Below are 14,465 nucleotides of genomic sequence, written 5' to 3'. Positions count from 1 at the left end.
CTTAGAATTTCGCTTTGTGGGAAACTGAGGATCAGAACCGTTAGCCGTCTCGATCAAGGTCTCACGCGAGAGGGGCCAGGCGGGGTACCAGACGCCCGCCTGGCACGTGCCAACAGTTCTTTTTTTTTTGTCTTTTTTAAGTTATTACTTCTTAAAACGAACTCAAAATGAGATGAGATGATGACTCGAATGACTTGGGGAGGAGGGACTTGGGGCGAGGGGCATCAGAGGGAGCGGGGAGCCGGGGGCAGGGGCGGGCGGGTGGTGGCAGGAGCTGGGGGGGGGGGCAAAAGGGGGCCTGGCGGCTGTGACCATGGCGGCGAGTGATGGTGACAGGGTTTTGGGATTGAGGGTGAACTATGCCAAGGAGGGTGAGGAAGGGTGGGGGGTAACTGGGGAGGGATTTGGGGTGAGGGTGGGAGGGGCTCGGGATGTGGGTGACAAGGAACTCGGGGCTGAGGGGGGGAGGGGCTGCGCAGGAGAAAGAACTGGGAGTGACGGGGAAGCAGCTTGGGTGGGGGCATCAGGAGCTTGGGGGAGATGAGAGTCAGACTTTGAAACAGGATGACAAGGGCCTTGAGTGATAGTCCGGTGGCGATGGAGTAATGAGGTCAATGGTTGTGCGATGACGGTGGCGCATGTCTGTGTGTGTGGAGTGACCGAATGACCGAGATGATGAAGATGATGATGACTTGGGAATAAATTCTTGGAGCAAGGTAAACAGTGCAAGCAACACTGACTAAAGCTAAGAGTATAAATTCCTATTCAAATAATTTAAGAAGCAAGATATTCCTGACGGGCACCCAAGGGCTGTTTAGCTACCCCACTCAGAGAGCTGGGAAGCTAAGCAGAACTCTGTCCCACTTCCTTCTATTTTTGCAAAAAAGATAGATGCTCTTTAAAAAAAAAACTCACATTCACAATTCAGAAGCTGGCTAGCTCTTCAGGGATCTGAGGGTTATTAACTCAGCAACACAAACAGACTCCATGGCTGTGTGGGCCAGTCTGGTATCACTTTGGCCACACATAGAAAACTCCCCACAAGCAGCAATTTCCACCAAATGCTGTGAAAACCTTGGTGAGGGCTGTGTTGCTACTCAGATTTCGCCAGGGGCACTTGCGGTTTGAGGTTTTCAAGGGACGTCTCTAATCTATAGCGGGTGGGGGGGCGGGGCGCAGATATAGTGCTGGGGGCTTGGGGGCGGGTGAGCTGCCCAGAGGGCAACTCGAGACTGCACATTGTGACTCAAAGGGGCCAAGTATTTCCAAGCGGAAAGTGAGCCAGGAGGCTCCCCGCTTTGAGAAACGCAGTTAAGATCTATTTCAAATGGTCAAGTGTACATCCAGGATAGGCCAAAACCTCCGGATCCCGGGATGAGACTCAGTCATCATCGGATCCTTATTTTCAGGGTCAAGAGCCATTTCAGTTCACACCCCCTCGTTCCTAATTCAGAGTTCTGGGGCAAGAGAGAACCTTGATGATCTCTGTGTTCAACCCCTCCCTCGAGAGGGGCGAAAAGGTGGGCCCGGGTGGGGGGGACTCGCCAAGGATCTCACAGCGAGTTAGTGGCAGGGCTGGGACGAGGTCCCGGCCCCCCAGCAGCCAACCCGGGGCTCTCTCTGCCTGACACACGGCCGCTGCACTCCGCAAAATCTACCGGAAAGATCTAGGGGTTGCGGTGTGGAACTAGACGTGAGTGCGAGTCGGATGTGGCGTGTGAGAATTAACGAACGAAAAGAGTTCGGCCCTTCCACAGTGGCTGGTCACGCACAGCACTCGTAACGGTTTCACGAGGACCCCGCGGCCGAGACCCCCGCCCCGGGAGGGGGGGGGCGTCGGCACAGCATCCTGGTTCAGTTGCCTTGTTTTTTTTTTGGTCTTTTTTAATTTTTGCATTTAGAATAACATACTTATTTCTTTTACTTGTTTAAAGATGAAATTCTTATTATTAAGTTTTTTGATCATGCATTAAGAGAGAGAAGGAGGATTCTGGCATTGCATTTGTCACACAGCAACACAGAGATAGAGTATAGCTAAGCATAGCGTTCACCAGAGTAGGCACAAAAGAGCAAATCCCACCACAAAGATGAGAACAGACCGCATGGGGTGAGCTCTGCGGGCCCCGAGGATATAGAGGGGCCGGGGCGGGGGGCGGGGGACGCTGCTTAGATCTCCTCGTCACCAGCCTCCTTGCTGAAGGTGGTCATGTCGATCTTCTCCGGGAAGATGATGTTGACGGCCAGATCCTCGCCGCTGTTGTACTGCAGGAGGACGTTCTTCTTCTTGCGCAGCATGTGCTGGTAGCGCAGGTTGGACACCCAGGCCTCGCACTTGTTGAGGAAGACGATGCCCATGGTGCCCAGCACCACCAGGCTGGTGAGCACGCCGAGGATGGTGAAGCAGACAGCCTGGCCCTCGGAGAGGAGGGGAGTGCTCTTGTTGAGCTCCTTCATGGACACCTTCAGGATGTGGTGCTCGGGCTGCGGCACGGGCAGCTCGTGCACCCCCGGGGTCAGGCGGTAGGTCAGCCCATAACCACTGGGCAGACGGGTGACCTGCTGGGGGCTCTGCACGCGCTTCTTGCCGCAGAGGGGGCCCGTGAACTCAGGCTTACACAGACACTCGTACCTCACCTGGCTGTGCTGCAGGCAGGTGCCCCCGTTCAGGCACGGGTCGGTGGTGCAGGTGGTCACCGGGCGGCTGCAGGTCTTGTCCATGAAGCCGGCGGGGCAGCGGCAGCGGAAGTCGCCCCCGATGTCGGTGCAGATGCCTTGGTTCTCGCACGGGTTGGGGATGCAGCTGTTGGTCATGATCTCGCAGAAGTTGCCCGAGAAGCCAGGAAGGCACAGGCAGGAGGCATGGGAGGCCTGGCCCTCGTCGTCCACACAGCTGCCTCCGTGCTGGCAGGGGGAACTGTAAGATAATGGGGGACACACGGTAAAGGGCCCTCGGGGGCTGGGCCGGGACAGTGCTGGGGAAGGAGAGGTGCTCCGCTCCCCTCACGCCATGTCGCAAACTTCCCCGGGTCTGACAAAAGGGCAGATGCTCAGAACACACTGGTGAGTGACTGAGTGACAGCCAGGAGGCCCAGGGAGGTGCGAGCGCTGTGACCCCTGCCTAGAGGGGCCCCAGGCTGTCCGAGGGTGGGATGCACACCTGTATGGGGCATGCCAACCTGGAACAGGCCTGACCTCCCAGGCCAGAAGGCCTGTCTCCTTTTCTGCCTCTTACGTCATCTCTCCGACCAGAGGACTGACGGTTAGTCACTGGACAAGTGGGGAAACTGAGGCTGAGAAGGCAAAGTTAGTGATAACGCAGGGCTGGAGCGAGCCCTTCTCTTAGCCCTGTCCCCGGGCCACTGCAGCAGAGCCAACGAGGGTATCACTCACCCCCCCTCACCATCACCTCCTACTGTTATTCTTATTTTCGGTGGAGAGAGCCTACCGGCTATTGTGGGAGAAAGCCTTGGGGACTCTCAGAGGGAGAGAAGCGCACGGTCCGTCTGCGCCAGCTCGAGCCAGCGTCTGTGCCCGGCCGGTCGACAGTGCCCCATTCACCCAACTACAGCTTGCAGACGAAGCTGTTGGCTCCAAGCGGGGCACACAGAGCATTTAACGTAAGTGCTTTTAAACGAGCAGGCCCTTTGTCATCTGATAAATGCCAAAACTCCAGGGAAGAAAGGGGCCCTGAGCCCAAGAAGTCAGCATTGCTGCTTCAGGGGTGAGGGCCGCCGAGGACCTGGGCTGGGCAGGAATTTCAAGGGCCCTGGGCTCTATTTGGACAGACTGGTTCAAGTCTGTTAGAGAGAAAAGCAAAATATTTTAAAGGTCCTGCTCTGGACTTCCCCTTTGGGCAAACAAGCAGACACGAAGCTGGGGTGTCACGCCTCTCCTCTGACCCCCGTGAATGCCCGTCTGCAGCACGCGCCAGCTCTGGGCGCTCTCTGCACTGCCCTGGAACGGCCGGGTCAAGATGAGCTCGTTCTGCATTTCAGCTCCTGTTTCCCCAGAGGACAGGGGCACCCCCACCCCCAGTTGCCAGCCCAGGACTGGGCTCCAGTTTGAATTCTTGTGTCTGTCAGGATCTCTCCTGGCCTCCACGGAAGCCCCACTGGAGAAGGCCGGAGGGCTCAGTGTAACTAAGCAGATAAGGGCCAGAAATGGCGAAGCTGCTAGAAAGCAGCCCCTGCCCACTCAGGGAGGTGCAAGAGGGGCCAGTGGCCCTTCTCTCTGTTGTGCCCACTACTCCGACGTCCCAGAGCCCCTCGCCACTGAGGGTAGCTGAGAGCTGGACTCTAACCCCTTGGCTTTACGGCTGGTCCCCCATCCCCTCCCCATGCCGGCTGCAGCCCTGTCTCCCCACCTCCTCCGCCTATCAGTTCCCTCCTAAGACATCCCCGAAAACCCAACCACAGAGCCTGCCAGTTCCCCTCAAATCGCCCCCTAAAATGTGGGGAGTGGGTTCCACAAACAGCCTGCCGAACCCTGATCTCTTATCATGTTGTCGTCTTTAGAAAATTATGCAGCTCGAGCTCCAATTCGCGGTCCCAATCTACTGTCACTCACACACATCAGGACTCGGAACGTCAGGGGAATATGAAATCGCCTTCAGGATCATTTGAAAAAATTATGGAAATGACACGTTCCCCCATAAATACCCTGATCCAGGGCAGCCCCCCACGGGGCTGCGGGATGAGCACTTACCCTGGCCTTTGTCAGGCAACAGGTCCGACTGGCTGAGGCTGAAAGGGTCTTTGGGGGTGCGAAGCAGAAATCAAAGGCAGCATTCATCAGTTCACACACAGTCGGGAGACAATACTCACCCGTTGATGGCGCAGGGCCCGTCCTTCTTCTGACAGTCCTGTCCGGAGAACCCAGGGGTGCAGGAGCACTCATAGTGGCCCGAATCAAGGTTCACGCAGGTCCCGTTGTTAGCACAGGGGGTGGAGGCGCAGGCCCGGATGTCTGGCGGGGAGAGGAAACCAGACCTTGTTACCCCCTCCTCCAGGGAGGCAGCAGGGGACAGAGGCTGGAAGGGGAGCTCCCCGGGTGGTGGCAGGGAGACCCCCTCCACCTGGTCAAGGGGGAACCCCAAGTAAGCTGCCTAGATGTCTCTGCTTGTGGCCACTGCAAATGGTCACCAAGTGGGGTCCTGAGAAGAAGGTGCAGTGACACCCCCAAAACCCTGAAGGGAGTAAACAGCTCGGGGAGCTGAAGGGGCTTCCCTGTCGGTCACAGAGACAGAAAGGGATGGCCGCTCAGTGACATGCAACCCAGGACAGCTGGACCCTTTCATCCCTCAAGTCCAGCAGCGTGATCTTCACTGCAGACCCCCGCCCTCCCCAAAAACAGTGTGCACCGAGCCCAGATTCCCTCACGCCTGCCTCCCCCAGACAAGTTTTCACGTCCAGCTTCTCATGTTTGGTGGGGGGCCCTGCCACTCGGGGGACGAGCGCAGCCCAACTGTTACACACATCAGCTGCCCTTCAGACTCTTCCATCAAAGACGGGCAGGGGGAAATCGAGATGTAAAGACCCCCGGTGGGAATGGAGGAAGCTGACTTAGCTCCAGGACCGCCTCCCCCTCCTGGTGGTCTCTCATTTGGCTCTCGGGTCTGAACGAAGGGGGTCCATGATAAAAAGGCTGCATCTTTGGAAGGTAGCAAAATCAGAACTATTGAGCGCTCTCCTGTCAGCGCGGGTTTCCATGCACACTGGTATATTTCCACCGCCTTGTTGCACCTCCCGTCATGCACACTTCATTATCCGGGGCTCAGCCAGCCAGAGACGAGCTGAACAAAGCGGCCTGGGCCACGGGATCTCTGACAGTGGAGACCTCAGCCTCAGGCAGGGCCGGAGCAGGGGACCTTTGTTGCGCCCATCTCCAGCGGACTGTGGAGTCCAGCTCCCCCCTACTCTGTGCCTCACTTTCCCCACTTATAAAAGAAGGGGCTCTCCCTGGCCCTCTCGGAGGCAGCTTTGAGCTTTGGTTCTCTAGATTCCAGATCCTGCACCTGCCAAATATAAAGCCTGGGCCAACCAGAGACGCAGCAAGTTAAGGCAGACTTGGGGGGGCTCCCCAGTGCTGAGGCCACACATGTGCAGGTTCTTTCCCTCTTTTAAAGAGACCCACACCCTCGTGGAGGGGAGATGGCAATCAATCGGAGAGGAAAAGCCGGCGCTGATGGCCTATCCCAAGCCCACGAGGTGTTCCCTGGGAGCCCCGCTCGGTGCGAGGAAACATAAAGAGGATTTGTAACGGGAAGGCCCCATGGCAGGCTCCTAATTCTCTGCTCCTGGCTCTCCTGTCGCTCAGAACCTTACACGGAAGCTGAATAGCTGGCGACCACCCCACGGCTCTCCCGGCAGAGCCAGGCCTCGTGAGCGAGGGGCAGCCCACCCCCTCCCGTCCCGGGCCTCCACCCTAAACAGTCGGGTGGATTAAACATCAAGCGGCCGGGGGTCTCTGCTGGGGCAGCAGCTGCGGCCAGGACAGCCTCAAAGATGGGCGCAGGGGGAGAGGGCCCTCAGTCACCCCGAGGGCTATTTCCTGAAAGCCACTGTCAACCCAGTGGGGAGGGGACCCTTTGTCTGGAGAACTCCCGGGAGGAGTCCCAGGCTTAGATACCAGAGACGGTGGGATCCAGGCTGGAAGCCCTGATCCCGGAGTGCCTTTGCTGGGATCCCTGGGGTCCCCAAACAGCTCCAAGGGCCTGTGAGGGTGCCGCACTGAGGGCCAGAGCATGACTCAGCTGCAGCAAAGCCCTGCACCATACTGGGGGGACCCGAGACAAGGTGGGGGGCTCGGTTTTGAAAGCCCGCTGCCTTGGCTCTATGGGGCACAGGTGATAACAATACCCTCTCAGGTTTTCCTTTAAGGGAGGGTGTCAGAAACCACCTCGGAGGAGCATGGACCCCTTCCCGGGCCTGGGGGAGGGGTTTTTAGCTGGCTTTTCTCCCGACTTCTCATGTGTCCCTGAGCAGACCCTTTTACTCCCTGAGCCTCAGTTTCCCTATTGGTACCACTCGTCTCTGCTGATGCTGGGGACCCAGGGACAGGCCCTGTGGCAGCTGCCTGCAATGCTGGGAGATTTTTTTGAGGACTTCAGTTTGCTGGGGCTTCAGGGCAGATTTTGCCAAACGAGAATGGGCTCAGACAAACATTTTGCAGCCCGAAAACACAGCGACAGCCAACTCTCAATTGCTCAGGGTAACAGAGGACAAAGATTGCATAAATTAATGAAATCAACAGATAACACCAATCTGCACTGTAACCCCGTCTCAGCCTTCGCCGGCCCCACCTGCCCCTACACCTGACCTCTTCAGTCACAGCCCCTGGCCCTGGCCTGGCGGCCCCTTCTCCCCAGCAGCTTGTGTGCGTGTGGGTGTGTGTTGATGTGTTTCTTGTGGCCTCCTTAACAGCACCGAGTGTGAATTTCTTGGAGGCTCAGCTGTGTGACCTCCGGAGTCCCCTCTCTGAGCCTCAGTGACCTGCACAGGTCTGTGGTCCCCACCCTCTCAGCTCTGTGTGGTGTGTGTTTATTTTGTGACTCTTTATTCAACAGGCAGCTCCCTGGCAGCCCCGCCCCCCCCCCCCCCCAGGGCCTTCTCGGGGCTGGTGCGGTGCCGGTGCTGGTGCCGAGGGGAGCACATTAAGTTCCTACCTGTGAGGAGGCTCCTGGCACCAGCGGGAAGTGTATAAACAGATCATTACCATACAGAGCTCTGGGTGTGTGGGGATAAGGCGGGAGTGGGAGGGGAGGCCGCCACGAGCTGGGAGGAGGTGGCTGGGGGCAGAGGGGCAGAGGGGGTGGGCAAGGGCGCGTGCCAACCTAAGTCGCAGAGGTTCCCATCCCAGCCGTCATCGCAAATGCACTGCCAGGGTTCCACACAGAGTCCATGAACACAGCCAGGAAAGGTCACGCATTGGTCACACAGGGGACCCTGCCAGCCAGGCTGGCACCTGCGGGAGGTGGGGGGAGATGAGGACATATGAGGGGGGGCAGGGGTGGAGAGGGAGCTCCTTCTGCTTTCTGTGGAACCAAGAGCCCTTGGGGAGGTCTTTGCACACTACCAGACCACTGGGTCCCAGGAAGCTAAGACCAGTCACCCGAAGGGAAAAGCTTACACAGAACAGACCAGGGTCGGGGGGTGTCCCTGAGAGCCTCAGAGAGCACTGCGTTTTGCCGCAGTGGCCTGCAGTGGTCTCCCCCTGCAAGGGGGCACCCCAATTCTGAAAAAACAGACAGGAGCTGTGGCTACCCCCCACCTCTTCCCCCCACCAGTCTCCTGCAGGGGCAAGGAAGCTGTTTGCGCAGCCCAGCAGCCAAGCCCCCCCATTTTTTTCTGCCTGACACTATGACTCCCCAGGATTCTGTGCCCCCTCAAGCTGCCTCTGGGGAGCCACTCCATTACCTGCAAACATTGTCATCCTCGCAGAATCCATTTTGGGGGTGGCAGGCCGGGAAGCATTCAGCTCCTGAGGCACGAGAAAGGTTACACCATTCACCCCGCAAGGCCCCAGAGGTCACGGCAAAGCTGGTCTCCTCCCACACAGCCCGAAGCCTCCCTGAAAGGAGCTGACGACCCTCTGTGGTCCTACCAGCTGGCACACAGTAGGCTCTTCATATCAACCCCCTCAGGAGGAAAATCTTTGCCACGTTCCTGGTTGTGGCGTGACCACAGTACACTACCTAGTTCCTAGGAGCAGATCAAGACACCCAATTTCCCCCAAAGAAAATACGCAACCTCACATCCTAAAAGTGGGGGTGGGGGGACGGTGGATAGGGAGATTTTGAGCCCGGGGCACTCAGCGAAACCCTCGCTTTTGCAAAGTGAGCTAAATGGGGAGCAGATTTTGAGGTCTTCCACTCTGGGAGAGCCCAGACAGGTTCACCTGGTGGGCTCGCAGGTAAGGCGTCTGCGTTGTTTTAAAGGTTAATCCCAGCGAAACCAGGCACCCAGGTCAAATTCCCCCATCTCCCCTACCCTAGACCTCATATTAAAAAGACACGCAATGGTTTTTCAGAGCCTGCTGCAATTCTGACACTGTTCAGAGATTCTGACACTTTAACAGGCACCTACTGTGTGCATTTACTTCAACCGGCTCTCCAGCCTTCCAGACAGCCCCCTCCATAACCACTGGTGCAGTGGGGGCGGGGGGCACTGCGGGAAGGGGGCAATTCACTCACTGTCAGAGACAGATGGCTGCTGCAGACAGAGGTGTCGCAGCCCCTCACCTAGAGACGCGCGACGCAGGAGGGGCTCGGGCTGGGCTCCTGGTGGGGAATTTGGGTCCACGACGGCCAAGTCACCCCCACTGCCCTCACAGACCTGTTCCCGAACGCGCACACAGGGCACCCCAAAGTTGCACCCCAGAGCATTTCACACAGGACTCCCCAGCATCATCTCGTTCCTCCACATCTCCTCTCTCAGCGCACCGACACCCCTGCGAAGGCCACTTCTGCGGCGCGAGAAGGGGCGGGGGTCCCACACCTCCCCTGTCCCCGGGACCCCAGGGCCGGGCTTGGCATGCGAGGGTGGCAGGGAGGGCGAGGCAGGCACAGCGCGGGGCTTAGGGTTAGGCGGGACGGGCGGGAGTTGGGGCGCATGGGACGGGGCGCGCGGGGCACCGGCGGCGGGGGGCGTCGCAGGCTTCCCCAGAGGGGGCGCGAGCCAAGCCGCCGGGGGGCTCACCATGGGCACTGCGGCCGAAGGCCAGCAGGAGCAAGAGGACGGGCAGGAGGGCTGCGGTCGCGGTCATCGCGGGGCGGTCGGGGTCGCGGTCCCGGGAGCGGCGCAGGGGCAGGTCCGGCTCCGGGTGCCGCGCTGGGCTTCTGGTTGCGGACGCGGAAGGGGGCGCGGGCGCGCGGCGAGGGGAAAGCCAGGGCTGCACCGGGCTGCGCTGCGCTCTCCGCCGCCGCCGCCGAGCTGCCGCCGCCGCCGCGCGCGCCGCCCTTTTCGTACCGCCGCCCCCCCCGCGGCCCCCGCCCCCCGCCCCCGCCTCCGCGCGCACGGGGCCGGCGCCGGCCAGTCCCGGTGACCCCCCGCCCCTCGCGGGCCGCCCCCCACCCTGCGCGCCCGGAAGCCCGCTCGCGCCCACGGCGCACTCTTGGCTAGACGGGCACAGGTAGCCTGCGCACGTTTAGCATACGCTGCGCACACAGGACGGCACACGGGCGCGCACACACGGCCCGCTTAGGACAAGTCGCATGAAGCGAACACGCGCTGGGCCGCAGACCCCAGGAAGACGCGAGGACACACGCGGAATACAGAAACGCGCACAGAAACACCAAAACACTTCTCGCCAAGGTCCCGAGCACACAGGCCACGGATCACGCACCCAGAAAAACAAGTGCACGCTCGAAAGACGTAGAATACGCACGTAATCACACACGCACCCAGAAAAACACTTATGAAAAGCCTTATTCACCGGCCCTAAAGACGCAGGAAAATGCAGACACTTGTAGCAACACACACACTGCGACCCAGGCACACCCTACAACACACACACACACTGCAACGCAATCGCATGTTATAGAAACAGTCTGAGTGCCACATGCTCGATCACAGGCATGCAGAGGCCAGCAGACAGTTATGAAACCCAGGGCATCCTTCATCGTGTGTCCTGGTCCAACTGAGGCGTGTGCAGAGCCACGAGCACACCTGAACATGCGAATCCACTTGGAAACATACAACCCCCCTGGCACATGTTCAGTCACGTCCACCCACCCACAGGCTGGCACACACGGCCAGGGCCTCGGTCATGCTGAAACATGAACTACCAACTCTCATGTGTGCAGCCACATACCCCATCCCCACAACTCGCAGGTCACAGCCTCTTGGATACACGCTCGTATACATATACACACATATACAGTCACCCAACACACGCACACACACACAGCTGATCCCATCCACCTTTGCCGGCAGTGACACGTGTGGGCAAGCTCACAGTGTGCTCACACTCATACACAGTTGCACACCAGGCACTCAGCACGTGTTCCAGACCCACTGGAAGCCCCCGGTCAGTGGTGCACAGGGGTGTGGGGCTTGCGGGATGCCGACCCTACCAGAGACCCTCCCCGTCCAAAGCGCTCCCTGGAAAGACGCCCTGCCTTGGCCCCCTGGGGCTTAGAGCTACACAGTCTGCCTGGCAGCCCTCTTCCAGTCCTGTCTGGATCAGGGGGGTTCAGGACCACGGGGAAGGAGCACTAGGTGGGGCGGGGGGCAGTGGAGGGGATTAATGGTGTTGAACCTCTTGGGGAAGGGCGCCTCCGGTCATGACCTCTAGGTGGGTCATTTGTGTGTGCTTCATTTGCACAGACTAGTGTGTATCTAGATCCCGGGTGCAGGGAGTGGGTGCCCACCCATTTCCCGGCCTCCCCATTCTGTGGCCTCCCCTTTCCCACAGTGCTGGGGGGGTGGTCTCTGCCACTTTGACCCTGGGATGGGGGGCCTCAACCTTCGGGCCATCTGTCGGGGCCCTGGCAGTTTTAAGGACACAACTGCTGTCCTCGGGATGGGTGTGGGAAGTCAGGCCACGGAGAGCCCCCAGGCACACTGACCCTAAGACCCTAAGTCTGCATGCGGGAGGGTGGCTGCGGGAGGGTGGGGGACTGGAGGGAGGCCCCGAGCTGCGCTGCGCTGGGCGGGCTCCGTGGAGGCTGGAGGGGAAGCCTCCACCCCTCGTGGCGGGCGCCCCTTCCCTGGTGCTCTCTGCAGAAGACCCAGAAGGGGGGGCTGTTGGGGATGGCTCTGGCAACAGTCTGGAGGGAGTGGACACTTGGTGGCCGGCCCTGACCAGGTGCCTCCCTCCACCCTGCCCCGTGCCCCCCTCTTTTTACCCGACTCTCTTTACAGACCCTTTTTCTCAAGGAAGAGACTGAGCCTGGAGACGAAGGTCTTTTGCTCAAGGCCCCTGGGCCACAAGGAGAGAGGCTGCAGGCCTGGAGACCCCCCCAGCTTCTCCGACCCCCTCCTCTCTTCCCTCCCAGGACCCTCACCTCAGCATGCAAGATAGGAACGGCTGGGCTCTCAGCAGAGGCTGAGGAGGGCAGGGTCTCGGAGCAGAGAGGCTGGGGCGAGGGCCCCCCTCCAGATCTAGTCATGAGGTGCGCTGTGGGCTGCATGGAGCGCCAAGGGGGGGCCCAGGGCCATTGAGTTCTCCCCCATGTAGACCCCTCCCCTTCCCCACCGGGTCCCTTCCCACTGCTGACCTCCTCAGTTTGGGGACCAGAGGGAAGGCCTGGGAAGGGCGGTCTCACCCCAGGACATCTGGTTCCAGATGTCCGGCTCCAGCTGCAGGAGCACTCCCTTGGGCGGCTGGCACCTTCTGGCTCCATCCCTGCCTCCTGAGGGCCCTGGGCCAGTCACTTCCCCTCCGAGCCCTTTCCTTGTCTACCAACAGGGATGCCACACCTGTCCCCAATGGAACTCGGGTTTTCATAAGCAAAAAACCTCTGTACTTACAAGGTTGGCCCCTTCCTGTCCTTCCTCCAACAGCTGCCACCCTAGAGAGAGCTGGAGGGGGGGCAGGGTCCTTCTGATGCAGCCCCTTCCAGAGCCCCCACAGGGCTGCTGCAGGGGGCTTCCTGCCTGCCAGGTCCTGTAAGCCTGGAGCTTTCTCTCAGTTTGCTCTAGTCTCAACACAGCGTTTGTAAATTCAGGAGACCGAAGGTTTCCTTTCAGCAAGCAGACACTGAGAAAGGGTAGCTTAGGAGCCGTGGGGAGGGGAGGTTGGTGACTGTCACAGGCTTCAAGGCTGTACAGAAAGCATGAAAATGCCAAACGGGTCCCTTGGGGAGAAGTCGGCCACTGCCTGCTGTTTGCAAGCAGACCCTGGGGGCTGGGGAGCGCAGGGCTGGAGGAGTCAGGACAGCCCCCTCTATCTTCGCATCCCTCCCCCGCTCCCCGTCTTCTCTCCCCTCCTCTCCTCCTCTCTGAAGTACAGGCCCCTGGGATCACAGAGGAGGCAGGCAGGCCCCACCCTCGGAAACACTGGGCCCACGGGTCATCCCGGCATGGCAGCACGGCAGGTGGTCTGCACAGGTAGCAGGGACCCCTGCCAAACACAGGGCTGGATGGAAAGGCAGGGCCTGGACTTCAAGCTCGGCCCCTTCCCTCTGCCACACCCATTGGCTCTGCCCACGGCCCCAGCCCCCAGCGAGCAGGAGTGGGGAAAGTGGTCCTCTGTTCCTTCTGCTCAGAGGCCGGCTCCTTGGGGGCAGCAAGGGAGCTAGTGATGAGCGAAGGTTTTCCGAGATTGTCTCCCCCCCTTTTCCCTCCCGCTCCTCTTCCCCCTCCCCCCAAACACTAACTCAGCTGCCCCCAGCCTGCACCAGACCTCTTGGCCCTCAATTCAAGACAGAATTGCTGATCAGGGAAGCCCAGCAGGATCCAGCTGGAGGAGGCTCTGGGACAGCTAGTCTGGGGCATGCACAGCAGGGCAAGGCGGCTAGTGGGGCTTCAGCCCCACCTTGGCATACTGCTCTACACCCCCCCCCCCCAGTTGAGAATCTCCTAGCCTGAGGCTTTGTTTCTGCCCAGACTGGGTCGCAGTTTGGGGAGGTGACTGCACCCCCACTGGTCCAGTCCTAGCGGGACATTATACAGTCAGGGGAGCTGAGCCCCAGCAAGGACTCCAAAGAGCCCTCATCCCCCCTCCGCCCGCCCAAACACCGGGCACCATCCATCCTCCCTCAAGGAGAGGATGCAGCTCCCTGGTCTTGCCCGAGTGGGAGCGTCTCCCAAAGGGACTGCTCATTTCATAAGGCAGGGCCGCTGTCCGAAGACTCAGGTGGCCTGACTAGAGCTCCAGAAAGGTCCTAGAGATGGCGGGGCAGGGATCTCCCACCGTGAGGCCTCAGTCTCTGGGTCAGGAGGCTGACAGACAAGGAGGAGCTGCCTTTTCTGCCTCCCTGTGACCACCCCCTCGGACTTAGACTCCCAGTTAACTGCACAGAGCTGGGCCTCCTCACAGCCAGGCTGGGCCAGGAGTGCAAGGCTCATTTCAGAGATGAGCACACTGAGGTGGGAAGCCCCTGACGCAGGTGTGCAGCTAATGAGCAGCAGTGCTGGGATCCCAAGGGTCTGCTGGGCCTCCACAGTGGTGACAGCGAGCAGGACAGGGGGAGAGAGGGAAGACCCCAGGGGCCTCTAGGCCCTGCCCTCCGCGTTGGATGGGGGCACCGTTCACCCACCTAGGGGGTTGTGAGGGCTTCATGCAAACCCCCAAGAGATGCACAGCTGCGACGATTCCGATTCTTTCCCCGAGCTAAAGTCCATCTTTAGAGAGAGAAATTCTCCATTTTTCTGCCCAGGGGAGGGCGTCCCCGGGGGTGGAGGATGCAGGGAAACGAGAGGCCCACCCGAGCACATGTAGGCCCGAGAACATGACGGCTCGGTTTCAAGTTCAATGAGAGAGAGGCCTCTTCAGTCTGGAGTGGCGGTGCGCTCAGCGGAGCT

At 59.8% G+C, this 14,465-nt stretch overlaps 1 protein-coding gene across 3 annotated transcripts; it reads right to left on the bottom strand.

Annotated features, from left to right (window-relative positions):
- Positions 1–1,914: 1,914 nt before the first annotated feature.
- Positions 1,915–9,972, bottom strand: DLK1 (delta like non-canonical Notch ligand 1). 3 transcript variants are annotated; one of them, XM_005605450.3, is made up of 6 exons: positions 9,696–9,963; positions 8,415–8,478; positions 7,832–7,962; positions 4,824–4,965; positions 2,635–2,914; positions 1,915–2,409 (listed from the first exon to the last, which is right to left on the bottom strand). In XM_005605450.3, exons 1-6 carry the CDS (start codon positions 9,760–9,762, stop codon positions 2,167–2,169), a joined length of 927 nt encoding a protein of 308 aa, XP_005605507.2. In that variant the 5' UTR covers positions 9,763–9,963; the 3' UTR covers positions 1,915–2,166. The 3 variants fall into 3 exon arrangements, with proteins under 3 accessions (XP_005605507.2, XP_005605506.2, XP_001917597.2); XM_005605449.3 differs by having other exon boundaries at positions 1,915–2,415; positions 9,696–9,955; XM_001917562.4 differs by having other exon boundaries at positions 1,915–2,914; positions 9,696–9,972.
- Between the last annotated feature and the right edge of the window lie 4,493 nt (positions 9,973–14,465).

Source organism: Equus caballus, chromosome 24 (assembly GCF_041296265.1).
Source record: "Equus caballus isolate H_3958 breed thoroughbred chromosome 24, TB-T2T, whole genome shotgun sequence".
Lineage (NCBI taxonomy): Eukaryota > Metazoa > Chordata > Mammalia > Perissodactyla > Equidae > Equus > Equus caballus.
The sequence above is the reverse complement of the archived record's forward strand: the minus strand, read 5'-3'. Positions and strand labels throughout refer to the sequence as shown.